The sequence below is a fragment of the Bos grunniens genome, chromosome 9, assembly GCF_055505025.1.
Source record: "Bos grunniens cultivar Pamir isolate PY7600 chromosome 9, Bosgru_T2T1.0, whole genome shotgun sequence".
In the NCBI taxonomy this organism is placed as follows: domain Eukaryota; kingdom Metazoa; phylum Chordata; class Mammalia; order Artiodactyla; family Bovidae; genus Bos; species Bos grunniens.
Genome location: NC_141173.1, coordinates 80600270 through 80625445, shown reverse-complemented (window position 1 = coordinate 80625445; position 25176 = coordinate 80600270). Strand labels below are relative to the sequence as shown.

The 25176-nt window shown below is 36.9% G+C and overlaps 1 protein-coding gene across 2 annotated transcripts in view; it reads right to left on the bottom strand.

The window, feature by feature from the left end:
* VTA1 (vesicle trafficking 1) overlaps positions 1-25176 on the bottom strand; it is a 70688-nt gene that overhangs the window by 34827 nt on the left and 10685 nt on the right. For both annotated transcript variants that reach the window (XM_086318095.1, XM_086318096.1), the window contains exons 2-4: positions 15573-15667; positions 12488-12615; positions 11743-11818 (exon numbers count right to left, since the gene is read on the bottom strand). In XM_086318095.1, coding sequence (XP_086174221.1) covers positions 11743-11818; positions 12488-12615; positions 15573-15667 — 299 coding nt within the window. The remainder of the gene's footprint in view (positions 1-11742; positions 11819-12487; positions 12616-15572; positions 15668-25176) is intronic.

Here is a 25176-nt window from a genome sequence, read left to right as displayed (position 1 = left end):
TGTATAGTCACAATGATTTTTACTTAAACAGACATATATTTATTTAAAGAAATGAAGAAAAAATATATAGTTTTATGTATCAATATTATACACTATATCATTATACTTTATTCCTTCCTATAAATTCAAGTTGTCATCTAGAATCATTTTCTTTCATCCTGAAAAGCTTCCTTCTGCTGTTCTTTAGTTCTTTATTGCAGAACGTCTAGTCATGAATTAACTGATTTAAAAATGCCTTTTATTTTACCTTCATTATTTGAAGGTATTCAGTTCAGTTCAGTCGCTCAGTTGTGTCCGACTATGCCACCCATGAACCGTAGCACGCCATCACCAACTCCCGGAGTTCACCCAGACTCACATCCATCGAGTCGGTGATGCCATCCAGCCATCTCATCCTCTGTCATCCCCTTCTCCTCCTGCAACCAATCCCTCCCAGCATCAGGGTCTTTTCCAATGAATTAACTCTTTGCATGAGGTGGCCAAAGTAGTGGAGTGCCAGCTTCAGCATCAGTCCTTTCATTGAACACCCAGGACTGATCCCCTTTAGTATGGACTGGTTGGATCTCCTTGCAGTTGAAGGGACTCTCAAGAGTCTTCTCCAACACCACAGTTCAAAAGCATCAATTCTTCGGTGCTCAGCTTTCTTCACAGTCCAACTCTCACATCCATACATGACCACTGGAAAAACCATAGCCTTGACTAGATGGACCTTTGTTGGCAAAGTAACGTCTCTGCTTTTGAATATGCTATCTGGGTTGGTCATAACTTTCCTTCCAAGGAGTAAGCGTCTTTTAATTTCATGGCTGCAATCACCATCTGCAGTGATTTTGGAGCCCATAAAAATAAAGTCTGACACTGTTTCCACTGTTTCCCCATCTATTTCCCATGAAGTGATGGGACCAGATGCCATGATCTTCGTTTTCTGAATGTTGAGCTTTAAGCCAACTTTTTCACTCTCCTCTTTCACTTTCATCAAGAGGCTTTTTAGTTCCTTTTCACTTTCTACCATAAGGGTGGTATCATCTACATATCTGAGGTTATTGATATTTCTCCTGGCAATCTAGATTCCGGCTTGTGCTTCATCCAGCCCAGCATTTCTCATGATGTACTCTGCATAGGAGTTAAATAAGCAGGGTGACAATATACAGCCTTGACGTACTCCTTTTCCTATTTGGAGTATTACCTTCATTATTTGCTTTGCTCTACATAGAATTCTGAGTTGTCAGGGTTTTTTGCTCATCTGTTTTTTTTTTTTTTCAGTACTTTCAGTTCAGTTCAGTCACTCAGTCATGTCTGACTCTTTGCAACCCCTCTCTGCAGCACGCCAGGCTTCCCTGTCCATCACCAACCCCCGGAGCTTACTCAAACTCATGTCCATCGAGTTGGTGATGCCATCCAACCATCTCATCCTTTGTTGTCCCCTTCTCCTCCTGCCTTCAATCTTTCCCAGCATCAAGGTCTTTTCCAATAAGTTAGCTGTTTGCATCAGGTGGCCAAAGTATATTTAGTACTTTAAATATGCCAATTTCATTATCTTCTTGGCAGAACGTTTAAAAGAAAGAGAGAAATCAACCATCTTTCAAAGCACTGTTACCTTGCGTGTGATGCGTTATTTCCCAAGACTGCTCCTTCAAGATTTCTTTCTTCCATCACTGATCTTTACAGGTTGGACCATGATGCTCTTGGGTATGGTTTCTTTGTGTTTATTTTAGTAGAGATTCACTGAGCTTCTTGGATCCATAAGTATTTTTTCACCCAGTTTAGAAAGTCTATGGCCATTATTTTTTCAACACTTTCTTTCTAGTCTGTTTTGGAACTCCAACCATATATGCTGGACATCCAAATATAAAGTAATAATACATAATGCTTATTTCTGAATAAATATACCTTAATATGTAAGATTGAGTAGACAAGGATATCCTTTCTAAACACAGGACACTAGAAGATCATCCACCAACTAAGAAAAGCAAAAACTAATGTTTGTTGAGCATTTACTATATGCTAGGTACTTTGTTAAAGGCTTTACATGAATTTTTCTCATTTAAAATCCAGGACACCTTCATGAAGCAGGCTTTATACTTTTCCTCATTTTACAGATGTGGGAACAAGTTTACATAACTCTAATAAATTACCCAAAGTCACACAGTTACAAAGTGGCATATGGAATTTTGAGGTCAATGCCTGCAGTACTCTTAACCACATTATACTAACACTGCATGCAAAACTACTCCATTCACTTACAGTTAACTGAAGAGCAGATACAAGCCACTGTTCTTGGCAATTATTATCCAGAGGTGAATAAAAGAGAAATTTCTAATCTAGCAAGAGAGACAATACTACCCTCATAGATCTATTTATTATTATAATTACTAAGAATGAGACTTTCAGTATATAGTGAGAGCATGAAAACTTAAGGTATGATATATGTACAAAACACATGACTTGGGGACTTCTCTGGTGGTCCAGTGATTAAGAATCTGCCTGTCAATGCAGGGGACACAGGTTTGATCCTTGGCCTGGGAAGATCCATGTTAGTTCAGTGTCAGTTCAGTTGCTCAGTCATGTCAAACTCTTTGTGACTCCATGGACTGCCGCGCGCCAGGCCTCTTTGTCCATCACCAACTCCAGGAGTTTACTCAAACTCATGTCCACTGAGTCGGTTATGCAATCCAACCATCTCATCCTCTGTTGTCCCCTTCTCCTCTTGCCTTCAATCTTTCCCAGCATCAGGGTTTTTTCAAATGAGTCAGTTCTTTGCATTAGGTAGCCAAAGTATTGGAGCTTCAGCTTCAGCATCAGTCCTTCTAATGAACACTCAGGACTGATCTCCTTTAGGATGGACTGGCTGGATCTCCTTGCAGTTGAAGGGACTCTCAAGAGTCTTCTCCAACACCACAGTTCAAAAGCATCAGTTCTTCAGCGCTCAGCTTTCTTTAGAGTCCAACTCTCAGATCCATACATGACTACCGGAAGAACCATAGCTTTGACTAGACGGACCTTTGTTGGCAAAGGAAGGTCTCTGCTTTTTAATATGCTCTCCAGGTTGGTCATAACTTTTCTTCCAAGGAGTAAGTGTCTTTTAATTTCATGGCTGCAGTCACCATCTGCAGTGATTTTGGAGCTCAAAAAAATGAAGTCTGTCATATGCCACAAAGATCTGTCATATGAAGATCTATATGCCACAGGTCAACTAAGCCCATGTACCACAACTACTGAGCCCAAGTGCCTAGAGCCCATGCTATGCAACAAGACAAGAAGGCTCTGCCATGAGAAGCCCAGCATGGCAATGAAGAGTAACCCTACCTCCCTCCCCAAGTAGAGAAAGCCTGCATGCAGCAATGAAGACCCAACACAGCCAATAAAAACAAAAAAAGAAAAACTCATGATTTTTGTAAGGAGATGCATTTCTTCTAATCTACCATGGTTTTCCAGGCTAGCAATAATTCCAAACTTTCCACTGCAAATGAATACCTTAAACAGATCATCTCCTTTGAAGCCAGCTATTCATGTACATGATCATCCTAGTTATGTTGCAGCTCTGTTTTTTAAGTAGGGAGAGTTCCAGATTGAAATATAAACAGGATTCTCTAGGAGCTCCAATAGAGGAATGTAGGTTAGCGCCAATCAAAATATGGTCCGAGAACCAGAGCTGGCTCGCAAACTGTTTACCAGTTTTGTGACAAGATAGTACAGAAATTGAGAGCATTTAGCAGACAAAACAAATCTGGCTTGTATTTTATATGTCTCTTTAAAGTATTATTTTTCTAGATAATCATAACTTGTATTTTACAAAACAATCAGTCTGCAACAGAATGGCTATTAAAAGGAAAAAAAAAAGAGGCTGGACCTTTATCACAGAGAGTTTGTGAATACTGCACTGGGGCATAGCATCTGGGCATAAGGAACTTATATTTTCTGAGTCTGTTTTCTCACTGTAATTCAGGGTTGTGAAAGTGAAAAAAGTGTCTAAGTACAGTGCCAGACAAACGGCAGGAGTATATCCCTTTACTGTATTTTGCCCTTACTACACCGTATAGCATCACAATCAGTTATTCTGCTTCTCTTCCAAGTTGGAACACTACCCCCATGAGGGCAGGAAAACATACCATTTGATTCCTTCAAATTAGCAGAAATTCAACAGATAAAGGTAAAATGGTATCTGCTCCTCAAACATGGCTAGAAGTGAAATAAACCTAAAATACAATAAAAGGAAGTCTATCAACGCGGCCATAAGTAGTTAACACAAGATGTTCAAGTAGGAATATAACCTATTTATGGTTTGAACATTGCTTGCTTCAAAACAGAAAAGTAAAAAATTTAACATATACTCTGGTGACTCTATACCTAAAACTGGGTCACTGATTCCAAGACAGCTATAGGAATGGTAAAAGTTTACATGACTATAAATTTAATCAAATTCTGAGATGGAATTATATAAAGCACAGTTAAAAGAGTTAAATGAAAGTTGCTCAGTCATGTCTGACTCTTCGGGACACCATGGACTATATAGTCCGTGGAATTCCGCCAGAATACTGGAGTGGGAAGCCTTTCCCTTCTCCAGGGGATCTTCCCAACCCAGGGATTGAACCCAGGTCTCCCATATTCTAAGTGGATTCTTTACCAGCTGAGCCACAGGGAAGCCCAACAATACTGGAGTGGGTTGCCTATCTCTTCTCCAGGGGATCTTCCCGACCGTGTAATTGAACCAGGGTCTACCAAACAGATAGGAGAGCTTAGAAACAGAATAGCAACAGATAAAGTATTTTTTTTTTAAAGCTAAAGACTAAAGAAAATGTAGACTTTAAAAATTTGGGGCAACTATGAATACTGACATGAAATAAAAAGGAAAAAAAGTCAGAAAATAGACCAAGAAAGATTATATCTATTGCATTTTATAAGAATTATAAAAGAAGTTCTGTGTAAGCAAGTCTGAACCTTATCTTCTTTTATAGATAGAAAAATGAAACTATAGCAACTTTTGAAATAGCTATAGCTAAACAGCTACTGAATAGCTACTGTTTTCACTCTGAGATTTTAACCAATGTGCAAATTTATAGTTACTGCCAAATACGATGTAACAGTAGAATGAGACAAAGTTCCTCCTTTGAGGATGTGCAGTATAATTATTCTAAAATACAATATATAAACCTTAAGTTAATGCATTTATAGTTTCACAATCATATAGTTAATCCCAATCATGGAAAATCTGAGAGAATGGAAAAATGCACATAAGGGCTAGAATAACGTAGCTAAGACTTGTAGAGAAGGCAAGACCCAGACAAAGCAGCTAAAAAAAAAACCAGTTTACAACGGTGAAAGTGGAGATGGCGGTAAGCAGATTGGTCTGACAAATGTAAAAAGGGACTGGTAAGAAGTACCAAGAAGGAGCCTGGACTTGCAATACCAGGAAAGGAAAAGTCTCTGTTAGGTTCTTCACTAAAACAATGATGGAGGAGAGCATGGAAAAAGAGCCTAAAATAGGAAAATTCATTAGGTTATCTGTAGTAACATAGCTTGTGAATGACTGACCTTTAAAAAAAGGCTGAAATGTTAAATAAATTTAATTAGGAGACTTCACATCTTTATGTATAAATGCCATACAGATGGCCCTAGATGTTCACCCTGTTACCTCCTACACTGATAACCCCCACAATGCCATATCATGTTTCTTCTCCTTTTTTATTACTAGAGATTAGTTTTTTGCTGTCATCATTTCTGGTGGCTCTACTTTTCATTATCATTTATACAACTTATATGGGTAATTTCTCATCTCTCCTTTTGGAGCTTTTAATCAAAAACTATATTTGCTTCTCTCCTTTCCTTTTTTGTTTCCTTTCTCATCTTTGTTTTTTATTTGCCCTCTCCCATCTCTTCTTGCATGCTTGGCATGTATAATCATAGATCTAGATAGCTGCAAAGGACCTCAGAGATCTGCTCAACCATGCTTCCCATTTTATTTACAGAGGAAAAACCAATTCCAGAGAGGTAAAATGACCTCCTGGTTTGGAGTTCAGTAAGGCCTGGCTCTGACAACTACCTTTCTGTTCTTTTAAAATTTTTCAGAGCTGATAGCAAAAAAAAAATACTATTTTTTAAACTTTAGAAAATATAATTAAAATGATTAAAGACAGCATTAAAAATTTAATGCTAATTAAATCATTATCTTGATTATAAAGATGACAAAATTAAAAGATTATTTTAAAATATACAAATAAAAATATAAGATAATCATGACTTTCCCTTCCCTATTTTTTGTTATTGTAGGCTTTAATGTTTCTCAACTAGCATTCTTTGAGAAGCAAGAGGAACAATCTTTTTGAAGAGTTTCAGTTTTATCAAAAAACTGTGAGATACTATGCAGTTAATAACCACTACATTTCCTTTATAAATGAACAAATAAGATATAGCAAGTCCTGAAAGCTACCCACAGGAGTATATATTAAAAAAAAATCTGCCTACCTGAAATCCTTAAACTCATTCTTTTCCCACCTTTCTGTTTCCTGTCTTTGTCTCTGCTAGTGTTTTTAAAGTACAGAATGAACTGAAGTGAAAGTTGAAAGAAGGGAATGAGTTACAACTGTTATAAGTAACAGTTATAACTGTTATAAGTTAAAACATCTCATGGGATTAATAGCTATTCTGAAATAAGAAATGTTCCAATAGTTTGCATCTTGATTTGGGAATCAAGTGCTTAAAACATAAATTAATAAATACAAGCCTTAGATTTCCTCAACAACGAGAACCTACAACTGAAAGTTAACGCCGGTGACCATCTAATTTATCTGTTTTGGTAGCAGCTGCTAAAGTGGAGCACTGTTTACAATTGTAACACTTTAAATCATTGTTTTGAAAAAGCTATTACCTCAGTGATAATGACGGAGATGCCATTTCTAGAAATGGAAAATGATGGAACAAAACAACACTAAAAGTAAGAGAAAACAGAATTTGAAACTAGGGTGATCAAACTGGTTGGCTGGGGGATTATGTTACTGATGCATGGACAATCTTGCCAGTATTTTATTTTCCTTGTCAATCTTCAATCATGGTCAAAAACCCACTCACTAGTCATGTTAAGGATAAGATCGTTTAATAATGGATATGAGAAATGTCAGTACTGTATGCCAAAGAAATTATAATTTTGATATATACAACTTTCACTGGATATACAAATTTTGCATGCTGTAACAAACATATGTAAGGCAGTGAAAAGTACCTACTTATACGTACACATTAATTGTGTGTACAATTCCTTTTCTAATTAAAATGCAGGATTTACATGAAGACACAAAGAATAAATCTAAGCCCAATAAAATAACTTCAGGGACGTCCTTTCCATGCCGTCCCTATAAGCCTAATTTTCTCCATACTATTTCAGACCCCTCCTGATTTCTTGATCCTTTAACCACCAAAACAGATGTTGATTTCCTACTTTAGTGTATATGCAAGGCAAAGGAAGTATGTGGTAGGTTATGTGATGAGATAGGGAAAGAAAATAGCATAAAAACTTTGGGAAAATGTCCCTTTCATGCTTATACTACATTCATTCTTTAGTATCCTCAGTATCTAAACAAATCTTCCCCAACTCCTCTTGAAGTCCTATCGTTTGTCCTATTACATAGTCCTGTCTTTAGCCGCTACTGCTGCTGCTGCTAAGTTGCTTCAGTCGTGTCCGACTCTGTGCGACCCCAGAGACGGCAGCCCACCAGGCTCCCCCGTTTCTGGGATTTTCCAGGTAAGAACACTGGAGTGGGTCGCCATTTCCTTCTCCAATGCATGAAAGTGGAAAGTGCAAGTGAAGTCGCTCAGTTGTGTCCGACTCTTCGCGACCCCCTGGACTGCAGCCTACCAAGCTCCTCCACCCATGGGATTTTCCAGGAAGGAGTACTGGAGTGGGTTGCCACTGCCTTCTCCAGCTTTAGCTACTATGTTCAAATAACTAAGGAAGTTGTTCCTTGTTAAGGGTTCTTCAGTTCAGTCGCTCAGTCGTGTCCGACTCTTTGCAACCCCATGGACTGCAGTACACCACACTTCCCTGTCCATCACCAACTCCTAGAGCTTGTTCAAATTCATGTCTATTGAGTTGGTGATGTGATCCAACCATCTCATCCTCTTTTGTCCCCTTCTCCTCTTGCCTTCAATCATTCCCAGCATCAGGGTCTTTTCAAGTAAGTCAGTTCTTCACATCAGGTGGCCAAAGTTTTGGAGTTTCAGCTTCAGTATCAGCCCTTCCAAAGAATATTCAGGACTGATTTCCTTTAGGATGGGCAGGTTAGATCTCCTTGCTGTCCAAGGGACTCTCAAGAGTCTTCTCCAAAATCACAGTTCAAAGCATCAGTTCTTCGGTGCTCAGCTTTCTTTAGAGTTCAACTCTCACACCCATACATTACTACGGGAAGAACCATAGCTTTGACTAGACGGACCTTTATTGGCAAAGTAATGTCTCTGCTTTTTAATATGCTGTCTAGGTTGGTCATAACTTTTCTTCCAAGGAGCAAGTGTCTTTTAATTTCATGGCTGCAGTCACCATTTGCAGTGATTTTAGAGCCCCCTCCAAAAAAAATGTTACTGTTTCCATTGTTTCCCCATCTATTTGCCATGAAGTGATGGGACTGGATGCCATGATCTTAGTTTTTTGAATGTTGAGCTTTAAGCCAACTTTTCCACTCTCCTCTTTCACTTTCATCAAGAGGCGCTTTAGTTTTTCTTCACTTTCTGCCATTAGGGTCGTGTCATCTGTGTATCTGAGGTTATTGATATCTCTCCCAGCAATCTTGATTCCAGCTTTTGCTTCATCCAGCCCGGCGTTTCTCATAATGTAATCTGCATATAAGTTAAATAAGCAGAGTAACAATATACAGCCTTGACATACTCTTTTCCTGTTTTGGAACCAGTTCGCTGTTTCATGTCTGGTTCTAAATGTTGGTTCTTGACCGTCATACAGATTTCTCAAGAGGCAGGTAAAGTGGTCTGGTATTCCCTTCTCTTGAAAAATTTTCCACAGTTTGTTGTGATCCACACAGTCAAAGGCTTTGGTATAGTCAATAAAGCAGTAGTAGATGTTTTTCTGGAACTCCCTTGCTTTTTCGATGATCCAATGGATGATGGCAATTTGATCTCTCATCCTCTGCCTTTTCTAAATCCAGCCTGAACATCTGGAAGTTCACGGTTCATATATTTTTGAAGCCTGGCATGGAGAATTTTGAGCATTACCTTGCTAGCATATGAAATGAGTGCAATTGTGCGGTAGTTTGAGCATTCTCTGGCACTGCCTTTCTTTGGGATTGGAATGAAAACTGACCTTTTCCAGTCCTGTGGCCACTGCTGAGTTTTCCAAATTTGCTGGCATATTGAGTGCAGCACTTGCACAGCATCATCTCTTAGGATTTGAAAGAGCTCAACTGTAATTCCATCACCTTCACTAGCTTTGTTTGTAGTGAGCTTTCTAAGGCCCACTTGACCTCACATTCCAGGATGTCTGGCTCTAGTACCTAAATGTAAACTTAGATTCTTTTTTCTTTTGAAATACAGATGAATTACATGCTAAATAGAGACATTTATATGTCTGTTAATTAAAGCAAAAACAAAACAAAATCTCAATTACTCACTTAAGATTTGTGAACATTTTGTTCTTTTTCCTGTATCTGTCACTTTTATTGTCTGGGTTCCCCATTGTTGGCAGTTATAACTTCATGGAACTGGGTGTGTGCTTCTGAGATATGTGGGTAAAAGCAGCTCCTCCAAGTAAGAAGTAGGAGACGCCTCTCAGAAGGAAGAGACACTCAGAAGGATATGGCAAACCAATCTGCTACTTTGCCTCATTATGACGTTCTCTTCTGACATCTGACATTTCCATCCTCTTCTCTAATTGTATTTCTTTATTCACTTCTTCCTCTAGCCTTTTACATGCAGGTGTTTATCAGGATGTTTATCTAACCATATTCTCTTTCAAAACTATCTTCTTAACCTGAGAGTTTGTCTACTCTCCTGACTCGAATTTTCACCTCTCTTTTGCATATTTCTTGTCTTTTGATTCCAAGAGTCTTGTGGCAATTTATTTTTGGTTGGTATACCTGCACTTCAAATTTTAAATCTAAGTTTAAACATATTATTATTCCTCAGGTCAAAGACAGCCCACTTTGTATGAAGTTCCACAGTAATCATTAACTAGTTCTTTTGCTCAAAGTATAGCTCTTTATTCAAAAAGGTCCCCTTACTGAAGATGCCAGTCTTTTTATCATCTGTCTAATCTGGCTTATGACTTACTTTTCTAATCAGGTCTCTTTTTCTCCTTCACCCACCTGGTACTCTCCAAAAAAATCCCATGGACAGAGGAGCCTGGTGGTCTACAGTCCATGGGGTCACAAAAGAGTCAGACATGACTGGGCAACTAAACAACAACAACAATGCATACTAGTAAAACAGGAAAAAATCTAGATAAATAGTGACAGGAGACAGGAGCAGAAATGGAGCCAAGCAGTGGATTTATAGAACCTATAAAATATAAGTAAGTGAGAAGCATCTCTGGTTTTCACACTCCAAGTTTCAGTTTTCTATTATATTCAGTACTTCTCTATTTCAAGAAAATCTGACAGAAGTGGCCCTCAGTGGGCATTGCCCCATATCCTAGAGGGTGTTTGGAAATATCTGCTGGTGGTTTCCAGTCATCTGACTGATGGAGGAATGCTCCGTGGGCAAGGGTCAGGGATGCTTTGAAATATAAGGGACAGTCACACTCAGTACAAGGTGTCCCTCATTTAGCAGTTTTGAACTGTACTGCACATTTCTGCCAACTCAAAAACTTAGCTTATGATCATCAACCCTGGAGCTTCACTTCATTTTACATATAAACAAAGAATATTTTGCACAGTTTTGATATACTGTTTTATGAAAATGTAAACTGTCTCATAGATTCGTTTGTTTGGAACTTTACTCTGAACAGCTAACCATTTTGAAAAAAAAATCATTTTTCATAAAAAGCAATCTCTCCAGAGATTTCAAATCACTAATAAGACATTCCTCTATCAGTCTCATTTATAACTCCCTTTTCTTCTTTCTCTTTCTAAATTAATCTCTCTCCTCTCAGAAAACAATTTTTCCATGTGAATGGTAAAGCCCACTACAGTGAAAACAACACTGAACTAATGGCAATAAGTTCATCACTTAGCCTCAATTTGCTCATACATAAAATGAATATGTGCTCAACTTATTTCAAAGTGGTTCTGAGAAACAAACTGATAAAACGGATAGGAAGTACCTCGTAAAATATCAAGTTGTATATGCATTTTACGATAGAAACAAATCTCTAACAATAGTATTTCTGGCAAGAAACAAAATAGGGAAAAAAAAACAGTCCTAAAAAATTTCTGCCTCCAGTAATGTTTACCAAATAACAATAAATAAATTTAACAGCATCAAGGATCAGTAATATTTAAAAACTCAATAAAATAAAACAATGAACCTGGGGTTCAGAGACCAATTTAGTAGCCATGCACTCACTAAGTGTTAAATACATGCTGGATTTAAAGAACCTACTACAAAAAAACATTTATTGTTAAAAAATAATTTCACCTTTTGTTTTTAACTTTTTAAAATGTAGCTAGTAGACAATTTAAAATTACACGTTTTGCTTTTACTACATTTCTGATGGACAAGTGCTCTAAATAAACAATGCAATGACAAAACTAATAAAAAGCAACCAATACTGATCTCTAGCTAATAAGGCAATAAAGAATATACACTCACTTCATCAGTGAGTTCTCCAAACACTGTTATGACATCTATTAAAAGACTTGCAGTATAGAAGGACTTGATCATGTTTCTGGAAGAGAAAAGAGAGTTCATCTAATTTAAATGAAAAATGTAAGATGCATAATTAGTCTTGTAGCTACAAGAAAAAAACTTCCAATGTTTTAAAAAGCACTCTGAAGTTCATGTTTTCAATAAAATCAGATTTTAGGAACACAATGGAGCTCCTTCTGTAATCTGTATTAGCAGGAAGTGACAACACATATTACAGGTGAATATGGTACAATAAGGTTTTTACAATACGCTTTTCATTTTAGAAAATGTAGTGGCAATACTATCTGAATCGTTATTATGCTACGTGTATTTCTTTGTATTTAAGTTTTACTATAATGACAAATCATTTGAGTCGGTGGGATTGGAAATTTTTAAAATCAGTATCACTGAACCACGATGTTTTGGTTAATAGTAACTCAGATTTTATTAACTGCTAAAGAATGGCTAATTAGAGTGTATTTACTGAGAAAATGAATTTGCTCTGGGTACTTGTCTTTCAGCCATGTTATCTAAAAAGCCAGGATCACTCTTGTAACCCAGACTTATTCTAAGATTCAAAAAAAAAAAACCAAAACAAACACCTAAATCATTAATCAGGAATCCTGGAACTTATTAAGAAAAAAACTGGATAAAGTCTGGTTATACAGTAATAAAACTTGTCATTTTTATTTGATCTTTCTATACTTACTTGTGAAATCTCCCAGCACGATCTTCATTATCTGCATACAAAAACATTTTCAAAGCGTAATTCTCCAAATGTGCAGAACCAACTATTTCTTGAGTAATAGCTTCATTATCACCCAACTGTTTCTTAAGCTAAAATGAAATGAGATATAGAACTTATGATTCTGGACTCAGAGAAGCATATACCAAGTACAAGAAATCCTAATAATCAAATCCAATGTTTATAAAAAGTTGAAGAAAGATACTCATGATAACCTGAAAGTATAATTTAGTTCTAAATATCAAAACGTGTGTGAGCATGCTCAGGTGTGTTGGCCTCTTTGCCATCTTATGGACTACAGCCCACCAGGCTCCTCTATCCGTGGGATTCTCCAGGCAAGAATACTAGAGTGGGTTGCTACTTCCTCCTCCAGGGGAATCTTCCTGACCGAGGGATCAAACCCGCATCTCCTGTGTCTCCTGCATTGGCAGGTGAATTCTTTACCATTGAGCCACCTGGGAAGCCAAAATATCAAAATAAAAAAGAGCAAAAAAAAAGATAACATGCCCAACTATCTATGTAAAGCATCAGACAAATATTTCAAATGTACAAGAAAAATGGAGTTAAAAAATTCTTTCCTAGCCATATAATTTAAATTTTTAATTTACTCCTATTTCAATATCTCCTATCAAATATAGAAAAATACAATGAGAAGGATCATTATATCCTAAAAAGTATCTCTCAGAGCACACTGTTAAATTTAGTCAAATATACACCTCAAATCAACACAATTTACACCCATGTAAATTTCCAGTCAGTACATCCCTTCCCTACACACAGAAAAAGTAATTTAAAAACAACAAATTTAATTCCTATATTTTACTGAGACTGTCATATTGGAATAAAATGACCTTCTAGAATACTAGATCTGAATATCACACTATTGTAAAGAACATTATAAAGAATTAAATTTAGAAAAAGCCACAGAATTTTTCATAAAATCATCAAAGTAAATATTCTCATAATTAAGGCCCGGAAGAGACTGAATATTGGAATTTAAGGACATCTGGGCATCCTTACTCCCAACAAAAACAGGGAAAAAAAAGTCCCACATGTAACACTAGTTTACTGTATCCACATTGTGAAATAATTTAATTGGAGAGGCAATTTATTTCTAGAAAAATTTAGTGGGAGTATGCCATTTAATCTCATCCTCAACATAAAATGTCTGGCAGCAATAACATAATATACCTGAAGTGTACCAACTACAAACATTATAATAATACAAGCAGGTACGTTCTCACCATGGAATAAACTTCCTTGTTATTTAATGTAGATAATAAAAAATTCCTGGTAAGTCCCTTTATAAATGTGATTTTACATTTTGTGTATTATAAAGAACCATTTAAGTTTTGTCTTATCCATAAGCTGTTGTTATTTCACCTATTATTGTTAAGCTGTAAAATTAATAGAGGTTTATTCTATATTAATGTCTGTAAGAGATGGTATTTTACAAAGTACTGCTACCTGTCAGACACATTCTTTCGTCCACCTCCTAACCTCACTCCCAAGAGTACTCAAACTTTTCCTGCATTCACAGAAGCAGTGTTAGAAGCAGAAGGCCAGACAGGTTCCAAGGGCAGCTGAGTGGTCATCAGTGATGCCACCAGGCCTACCTTGGGTAGATAATAGCAGAAGATGACAGCCTCAGAAGGTCAGACACCCATACCAGGGTAGAAAGAACACTCTTATCCATGGCTGCTTCATACAACTAAGACTTTGATCTGAAAGATTCTGCACCGACTGGTTTAAGTGTTTTGATTTTTAATGTTTAAGTTTTGTTTCTCTAAACAAAATAATGCAACTGGTCAAATAAATATTTAGGTTTCTAATTCTCTTGTTAGTCACTCAGTCGTGTCTGACTCTGTGACCCCATGGATTGTAGCCTACCAGGCTCCCCTGTCCAAGGGACTCTCCAGGCAAGAATACTGGAGTAGGTTGCCATGCCCTCCTCCAGGGGATCTTCCCAACCCAGGGAGGAGATGAAGCAATGAGTAGACCTTGACACTGTTAAAAAAGAGACTGGGAGGCACAGGGTGGAGCCCTTAATGCTAAGTGAAATTACTATAGCATTGCCTTCCTGATATATTGATACCCAATCAAATCCATTCAGTTTTCCCTGGATTGGTGCCTCTACACAATCTGTGATGTTACATCATAGTTCACCTACCACATTTCTGCTGGCAGAGGAGAATGCCTGGACCATAAGAGTATCCTGTCACAGGACTAAGAGTGGGAGGAAGAGACGATAGGAAACTTGCCTTGTTGTCTTTTTCACTAAATAAATAGCCCATTTCTTTTCTTTTTTTTTTGCTGTGCCTTGTGGCATGTGGGCGGAGAAGGCAATGGCACCCTACTCCAGTACTCTTGCCTGGAAAATCCCATGGACAGAGAAGCCTGGTAGGCTGCAGTCCATGGGGTTGCGAAGTCAGACACGACTGAGTGACTTCCTTTTCACTTTTCACTGTCATGCATTGGAGAAGGAAATGGCAACCCACTCCAGTGGTCTTTCCTGGAGAATCCCAAGGACAGTGGAGCCTGGTGGGCTGCCGTCTCTGGGGTCGCAGAGTCAGACACGACTGACGCGACTCAGCAGCAGCAGGAGCAGTAGCAGTGGCATGTGGGATCTCAGTTCCCTCACCAGGGATCAAACCCACCCCTCATGCAGTAGAAGAGCAGAGTCTTAACCACCTGACCGCCAGGGAGGTCCCCCATTTTATTATTATAAGAGCTATTTAAGAATTTCTAATCAGTCATCCTTGTGAGTGCATGAAGGAAGGTTAGAAATGATTCATTACTTATGAAAGAATGATTCAAAGGTCTACAATAACCTGGAACAAGAAATAATGTATAGGCAAAGATACTGAAACCAACTTTTCCTTCAACTCCCTAAGCACTATAATGTAAATGTAAAAAAAATTGTGTAATTTTTCCTCAGCTATAATGACATTGCGGATTGCCACCAACAGTTAGAGCTACAATAACACACACACACAAATAAAATGGCATTATAAACATTAATCAGAAAAATGTTCAGTGTTCAACTTACAGCTTCTAACTGATCCATTAGCCTTGATAGAAATTTACGACATTCAGGAGTTTTACTATCAATCTTCATTCCAGTTTGCATCGCATACAATCGACCTATAAAGAAAAATACAATGATATGAATAATTCCCAGGACTGAATGTTTAAAATATGTTTTGTCTCTAATAAATAATTTAAAATTTAAGTGAATTTAGAAATAAAACTTTAATTTACTATGGATCTTATTCACAAATATAACAAACACAAAAACACTATCCAAAGAATACAAGATTCATGATGATGATAACACATTTCTATGAAGGAAGGCCTTCTCTTTTTACATTATATTTAAAATAAAAGGATCAGTCTGAGGCTGTCAAAAGAACCTGCAATTTAAATTTAGTAGATAAATGGGGGCATTCAGAAAAACAACCTTGTGTATAGGAGCACTTGCCAAGGGCCAGATACGTGATAACTGATAAAATACACAATATGCGTTGGGAGAGGGGAAATGCCACTTGAGCTGAGGTTAATGGGGAGAATTGTTTTGGTCATTTTTATGTATACACGTAAAAATAAACATATTGAAGGAGGAAACAGACAGAACAGGCTCCATCTCAAAAGCAGGACTCCATCTTGGGCCAGACTGTGGACTTTGAGCTATATGCCCAGTATCTATGGAAATGACATACCAACTGGAAAACCAGACCCCCGGATGGAAGAGCCCCAGGGCTCGTACCTAGAGTCTCTGTCGCCTAAAAGAATACCCTAATTATCTGTGTAACCAAATAGAATCATAAATTCTATTATGCTTATTGGGGTATAACCACAGGTCTATTGATAATTGTCCACTGTTAACTACCTAGGCTTAAGGCATATGAATCATGGGTTTAAGGCATACGAATCACGGGTTAACTTTGATTGCATCTTTCTTTTCCTTTCTTCAGACTAATTTCAGAGACTTCGGGGAGGTGGGTTTGACCACGTACACTTAGGGTATGTAAGGTTTTCACAAAAACTGGTTGGGGTCCTTGGCTAAGAGGAGACTCTGCCTTGGGCCCATCAGTGTAATAAACTGAACTCCATTATCTGCATTGTCCTTCTGAGTGAGTTTGTTTCCTGGAATGTGTGGCTACAATAATACCATCTCTTGAAAAAAAATAATAAAAATATTACAGATAAGGTTGAAGCTAAAAACTTCTCTGAAACCACAACCCTAAACAGCGTTCTCAGTGATGAGAGCTGTGAAGTTCGGTGGCAATTATTACCACCAGTATGTATACATATTGCCTGTAATTTTCCTCTCAGTTTCAACACTATGCTCTGAAGATTTGCATAGCCCTACAGGGCTCCACAGTATGGACACGACATTTGAACTAAAGCACAACGGGGTAGTTCTCAGATTTTCATCATTATAAGCCATGCTGCACTACCAGACCTTCTTGAGTGCACATTCATGAGTTCCCGTTGGGAGACATCAAGGAGAACTGCTGGCTTGCAGTATGTGTACCTTTCTCACTTGAACAGCTACTCTTCAACTGTCCTTCAAAACAAATCACCACTATGCAGTTACAGCTACAACAACACATGCAAGCAGCCATTTCTCCCAAACTCGCAAAAAACTGACATTAAATTAAAAACCGGTATTAAACGTCCTATCAGTCTCAGGACTGTGTTATCTCACTTTTGATTTTGCATTTTCACTACTCAAGGTCTTAGAGGTGTACTGAAGACCTCTATATCCTCTTTTATGAATGCAGAATAACTATCAAAACAAAAATTTCATCAAATTTTCTGTTTGGTCGCTTTCTTTTTAACAAACTGCCTTGTGGCAGTTCCTTATACAGTAGGAAAGAGGGCTATCCTGTCCCCCACACCCCCAAGTGGAATCTTGTGAACACTATCGCCTTTCCTGCTCTAGTCTTTTCTCCTCAGCAGGGAATCATTCAACCTATTTCTTCGCAGATTCTCCAACTCCAACTTAAACTCCATGATAATGGCAATTGTAGTCTACTTGGTTTGCTGATGGATCCCTGGCATCTGCAACAGTCCTTGGCCTTCGACAAACATTTTCTGAATAGATAAAATACATGAATGAAAGAACAGCTCATTCTGCCTGATGGCTTTAAATGCCACTTTTGTCATTCATTATCATATATTAAATTTTCATGGGACAAAAGGCCCCAACTCTGTATATTGTCTATCTTGCTTTGTTACTTGTTAGTCTACTATCTATCGTGGCTTTATTTGCTACAGCTTTAGAACATGGCAAGCTGTTAGTTACTCTCATGATTTCCAATTCACACCTTCTTTAAAGATGTGTTAATATACAAATAATACAATCATGTATTCTGCGTGTGTTTAAATTCAATATCTGTGTCTGAAGGAACTACTTTTAAAGGCTTAGGCTTTTAGGGTTCTCTCACAGAGCTTGAAGTTTAATTTATTAATGTATTTATTTCTGTACCAAATTTAGGGTTTTGATTCATCCAGTTATCAATGAGAAGCAAAAATGGAGTTTCTTAAAGACCTGTCCTGGTTTACACTGACTCACAATGTAAAAAGCATGATACTTTCATTTTTACTGTACAACACCCAGCACTGGGTATTAATGACACACAAAAAATCTAATCTGGAAGCAAAAATAAAAACCCACTTATTATATTCATTGCTTTGATCACAATGTGACAAAATTTTCTTTTTCTCTTTCTTTTAACCAGGCATATTTAATAACATACCCAGGTCGTTTGAGAACTAGGTTTGAATCACCTCTCCCCATGCCATGCCTTTTAAAAGCATGGCTGATCACCCTCCCCCTTTTAAACCAGTCATCTCTTGAGTTGTTCAAGCTTCTATCTGTTTTAGTCAGCTCTTCTTTTGTTATAACTGTGACAGAAATCCCCAACACATCCTCTTAGTGAGCTGTCAGGTCTTTTCTTCTAGCATTTTTGCTGTATTTCTTTTATTAAAAGTACATCACCTGAGCTCTGTGGAAAATAAACATTTTGGATGCAAGTATTATGCCATCTTTCAATTTTTGAATGTTGTTTTAAAATACAGAAACTTAAAATATTTATGTACCCAAAGTGATTTTTCTATCAACTCTAAGCTTGGAAAGCTCTTTATCTCCAAGAAACTGGATATTCAGTTATATAATTTTTCCTCTGCTTTTTCAAATTTAACTATTTAATAACTAGCATCTACCTCAGTCTGCTATCTGTCCCAAATGCAAGTGGTAAAAAATTCTTTCCTTCTCTAATGATTTGTCTAATGATTCGTCTTTAGTATGTTTTTACTTTTTATATATCTTGGCTATTTGATTTTACTGAGATTACAGATCAAATGTCATCTCCTCACATGATAATACCTATAACTGATAATATGCTTTTTCTTCCTTGAAATTTAATCTTATTATGTCTTAATGTATTACCAAAATTTTCTGAAGACTTTTAAGTGTTCTTGCTCTTATTTTTAAGGGGAAGGCTTTTAGCTGAGTGTAGGGGTAAATTCTGTGCCAGGCTGCTTCTATTTCCCCTAACAGTTCTCACCCTAAGCTACTGAGGCTGCAGACTTTGAGACCCATAAGAGTCCAGGGAATGGCTGGAGTGTGGGAAGAAAATATTAGCCTTTTATTGATATGTTTATCTCATCCTTTGTACTTTTCTTTTATATGCTTCCCTGGTAGCTCAGCAGGTAAAGAATCTGCCTGCAGTGTAGGAGTCCAGGGTTTGATCCCTGGGTCAGGAAGATCCCCTGGAGAAGGAAATGGCAAACCACTCCAGTATCTTTGCTTGGAAAATCCCATCAACAGAGGAGCCTGGCAGGCCGCAGTTCATGGGGCTGCAGAGTCAGGCACATGTAGTATTTTTATTTTATATATATATATATGTATATATATATGTATGTATGTATGTATAGTACATCAATACAGAAAAATTATTTATAAAGTTACATAATATTGGAGATTCATGTTTAATTATTTTAAACTTGAGGGTAGATAAGCAAAAGGTTGAGCATCACTGCTCATTGCATCCTTACTCCTCTCAACTGTAAACTATACTTTTTGCCCCAACCAAGTCCATGTTTCTCCACACAGCCCTATTCCTTCTACCATACTCCCTGGAACTATTGTTGAAAAAACAGTTGAAACAATTCTGAAGAATCAGCAAACTGTCTTACCTCTCCTCAGATTCCTTCTTCCTCTTTGTCTTAATTAAAACCTAAATGTCACTTAAGAAATCATTTTCTTTGCAGTTCTCTCAAGTAATGAGTTTTAATTCTCTTACATTCCTTCTAGTATTTAAGAGAAGAGTTGGCAAGTATGACTGGTTTTCTTTTTGCATCCCACTATTACAGTAATCTCTCAAGGCTTTCTAAATACACTGGTCTAGTGCTCACCCATTCTCTTCCACTGGACTGTTATGCTTGTAATTGCTCATGGATCTCAGGGTCTTTCCTTATCTTTCCACCATCTTAAAATTTTGCTGACTTGTGACAGAGACAGCTAGCAGCCTATTTGCATCCTTTCTCCCTGTCTTCTTTACTAACAAGATTCCTATATTACTAGGGAGTTGTAATATAGCTAGCCAAAACAGTACATTTTCCACTATTCCTCAAAGCAAAATATGGCCATGCTATTACCTAAGACAAATATCATATAACCAGAAGTGGTTGAGACTGACTTCTGGAAGGACTGTAAAACGGGAATGATGGCAGGGGAAAGGAAATGACTCATTCCCCTTTCTCCTCCCTCCTGCCTAGAACAGAAATGGGACGACTGAAACTCTAGTAGGTAGCTTGGACCACAAGGCGACTTTGGTAATCATGTGCTGGTTTATAGATTTGAAGTCAGAAAAAGCCTGGGTCCCTGATGATTTCATGGAATTGGTACTGGGTACTGCCAATATCAGACTTTTTTTTAAATGAGGAAATAAATCCTTACTTTACTTATGCATTGTAATTCTGAATTTTCTGCAATAAGAAAGCAAATCTATTTCTAATGCATATACAGTGCTGTGCTCTCAGTTCTTATCAATACTGATTTCCATAACTGTACGGACTCTCCCTTATATGCCAGTAACCTCATAACTAAATTACCATTTCAAACTGCTGTACTGCTAATATCAGTATACCATGTACTCACTCTAAACATAACTGCTTTTCTTCCAACTTTAAACTCTGTTTGTTACAATAGGCTTCCAGTTCATTGGTGTCTCCCTACTTCTTCATTACAATCAGTCTTTTCTCCTTTAACTTCCTTCTGTAACTAGCTTTAATTTTATGACAGATTTTTCTAGGACTTTACTGCCCTATCTCTAAACCCTGAATCTTTTTATTACATTCCTTTGGCAAACGTACACTCATACATAAGCCCAACAATCCTCTCTCCCTGCATCTACATACCAGCAACACAGACCACAGACAGATCAGCATCACTATAAATATTAGAATTATCAACCTCAAATTAGCTTAATACTTTTTCATATTTAATATTCCAGTATTATTTATTTGAGCAAGTAAAATATACTTTCCATCACTACAAACTGAGCAAGCTACAGTTTTTTAAACATACATATTTTTATGACATGCCAACATTTTATGTCCTGTGTGAAACATCTGGTTTGAAACTAATCTTTAAGCTCTCTGTTTTGTGTCCCATCTTCTTTCCTATTTTGGCATTCTCTGAAGACATTTTATATTAATTGTGTAAAGACTGATTTCCTTATTTTCTCAACCTCTCAAATGACCATTTCAAGCATATTTCAAGCAAACCCTCACCCAAACATACACACAGAAAATTAAATAGACATCAGTTAATTATTTACTGTCTATATATACTATTAGTCAACATAGTAACACAATGTGAGGAAATAGAGGAGTGAGCTTCATTTCCCTGGGAGGTCTTTCTCCTTATTTTATCACCAAGTGGACAGTATATGAACTCTACCATCTATGGAGCATAGTGAGCTATTTAATAGAGCAACAGTGGAAATAAATGGCTATCCAGCAACGGTAAAAGTCCATTAAGCAAACACACAGAAAACTAATCAGTATTTTCTTGTTATCAAGAGAATGTTATTTATTCCTATGTAAAAAGTTCAATTTTGTTTCTGATTTGTTACTTTTAACTACTTCCACCATTGCTCATAATAAAAATCGAGATTATCGGTATCTCCTTTGAAGTGAGAATCAGATTTATTCCCAATTCACTACCACCACAACCATCATCAATTTTCTTCACAACACAAATATAATATAAGCTTCTTACCATCTAAAAGCTAACCTTAATACAAGTGGCTGACACTTGAAATACAGTGCAATGACAACACAGTTTAATGGTTTCACTTACACGCATTTTCTTCTTGGCTTATATGCATATTCAGTCTTTGCAACTACAAGGACATTATTACAAAGTAACACCTTTAATTGAAGGACTGGAAAGAATCTTCTCAAAATTGAAAAGATTTAAGTACAAATTTGCCTAGCTTCTATATTTCTGAGTATCTTACATGGTTTACAATTTGTAGTTGTACAACAAGACACATTTTCTAATATTAATACAGTGAAAAGATGTTAAATCTACTTATGAAAATTTATACACCAAAAGATCTTTTAGTCATACAGATGGGAAAAAGGACTACTTTTATATAAAACTCTGTTCAGGACAAGTAATTCATTGTAGAAGCAGCAGTATGAAGAAAAATTGATGTCCAACATGGAAAATTACCTAGTAAAACAGAATAAATATGTAGCTAGAATCACCTATAGGGAAATATATTTATTTCATCAAGGAAATGTGTTTATTTTTATGAATAAATATTTTTAAAAGATGAGTAATGAGGCATATTTGCAAAAGGATTAAATACTTTCCAACCTAACTTTAATGTGAAGCATTTAGGAGACAAATATTTACTAATCCTCAAGGCATGTATACCTCAAAGTTTCATTAAATCTAAACATTAACATTCTATCACATCCTCATTTATACATGAGAAATCTAAAAATATGAAATGCATGATATATAGACACAAAAGGCACATAAAAGCAATTGTTAAGAGTGATGTACTAGTCGGTTAAATAAATATAGCACTCAAGTAGGAATAAAGCCAAATTTTATTCCAGTAAATAGAACCAAATATATTATTCTACTCATAAGTATATTATAAATACCTGCTCTATGGTTAGTATTGTCTTTGTGAAGGGACAAAATTAAAATAAAAACAAAGTATGAATGAATATATCCTAATAAAGGGTATATACTTCACTCATTCCTTCATTAAGTATTTTTAGAGCTTCTGTCATAATATAATAGCTTTAAGAAAAGTTAGCTCCTTCTGAATTCCTACTAAAAGACTGTGCTGGTACTTAGTAAATAATAGTGATGATCTGATTACTAAAATAACAACACAGAGTCTAACTCTGGCCATAAGGAGTAATATTTGCCATCCTACTGTGAACAATCAAAGAAAACTAGACAAAATATATAAAAGAGTTTTTTGGACAATGGAAACAGACATGGTAAGATTAGGACATCTGAAGAAAGGAAACATATGAGATGACACCAATATCAGCCTAGCATTCTGCCTGGAGGTACATCCCAGTCTAAGGAGTAGGAAGGGAATCCTAAACAGAACACAGTGCTCTGAGTTGAGAAAATGGACTGGAGTTCAGGGAGACTGAGGCAGCTGTAAATGGAGGGGCAGAGCTCTGAAGAGTTTGGAGCTACACAGAAAAGACAGGAGTTTATCCTGAGGCTCAGGTGAACACTGCCATGTGCATGTGAAGGAGAAAACGCCGCAGGCCAAAGAGCGAACAGAAGCTGTGAGCTGGACTATTCCCAAGGCACACACAGGGCTGGGATGCATTCAAGTTCCAACCAAAAGGAGCAGAGAGCCCCAGAGGTTTACCCAGGATATTCTGTAGACAGCCCCCAAATAAAACAGGGTTAACCTGTCCCTAAAGCAAGGAGTACTTTAGAACTGCCCCCCAAAGCTAAAAACAAAACAAGGCACCAAAGAATTAAACTGAACAGCAATTAATTGCTGGTTGCATTTAATCCCTTCAAAGAACAGACATTCAAGAACTTAAAATTCACTTTGTCCCTCAATCAATCAAAAATCACTAATGATGGCAACAGAGGAAGAATGTGAACATAAAAAAATAAAACAATGACAAAATAATGGAAATAGCAGATGATGACATTAAAATACTGGGAAATCATTTTGAAGTATTTTATGGAAACCATGAATAAAATGAGGAGATAGAACATACACAAAGGAACACAAAAGGGCCATCCAGAAATGAAATATAAAAATGAAAAGTTTACTGGACAGGATTAATAGTAGTTTAGATATCATAAAAGAAAAAAACTAATGAACTTCAGAACACAGCAGTAGAAACTACCTAAAATAAAGCAGGGAGTAAAAAGACTGAAAAGGAAAACAAACACAAAACCAGAGTTTCAGTGAGGTATGGGGAACCATCAAATGCTCTAACATATATGTAACTGGAGTCCACCTCCTTAAAGGTGGGGAGGAGTGGCAAAAATGATTGATGAATTCTTTGCCCAGCAAAATTATCTTTCAATAAGGATGAAAATAAAAGCTTGTTTCACACCATAGAAGCTGATAGAATTGGTGACAATCCTATTAAGGAAATGATAAACTTTTCAACAGGCAAAAAAATGACACCATATTTAAAACCAACTACAAAGGCATGAAGAACGCTGAAAATGGTAATTATGTGGGAATATACTAAAAATTTTATTTCCTCATTTTATAAATTTCTTTTTAAGAAGGACAATTAAAAAATAACTACATTCTAGGGTTTACAGGTTTATAATTGAAATATATGATAACTACAGCCAAAGGACAAGAGAAGGGAAAAGTAAGTTCTAAACTAATATGTGAAATGCGATTTTATATAGTAGCTGACTGTGACAGGGGTTCCCTGATGGCTCAGTTGGTAAAGAATTCGCCTCCAACGTGTTCGAGCCCTGGGTCAGGCAGATCCCCTGAAGGAGAGCATGGGAACCCACTCCAGTATCTTGCTGACAGAATCCCATGGACAAAGGCGCCTGGAGGGCTACAGTCCATGGGGTCACAGAGTAGGGCACGACCGAAGCAACTGAGCACACACACACAGCCTGTGACAAGTTACTGTAATGCTAGTGTGTGTGTGTGTGTGTGTGTTAGCTTAAAGAGTCTAAAACCAAAACGATTTACTCAAAACAGGAGTAATTATTAAAATGACTATTCTACAATATAAAATTCATGTCTGCAAATATGTTTGCAAAATAAAAAAAGAAATGGAATGTTAATGGATAAGTCAGCAGTCCAACTTTCCGAGGTTTTTATTATTAACCTGTCATGCTACAGTAAAGTATCTGGAGTCAGCTTACAAAAAAGAAATGATACATACTTAGACAAAAGGACTATGAGCTCAAATTAGTTGCTACAGATTCAGAAACCAGCACAAAAAAACTGCTTATCTTTAATTGGCTTAGTCAAATTTATTAGTCATTAAAATCAATTTATGTGATTAACAGCAAATAACAGGCAACTGATTATTAATCCTAATATCCAAGTAGCTTATCACCATCAATAAAAATTCATTATTATTTAGCC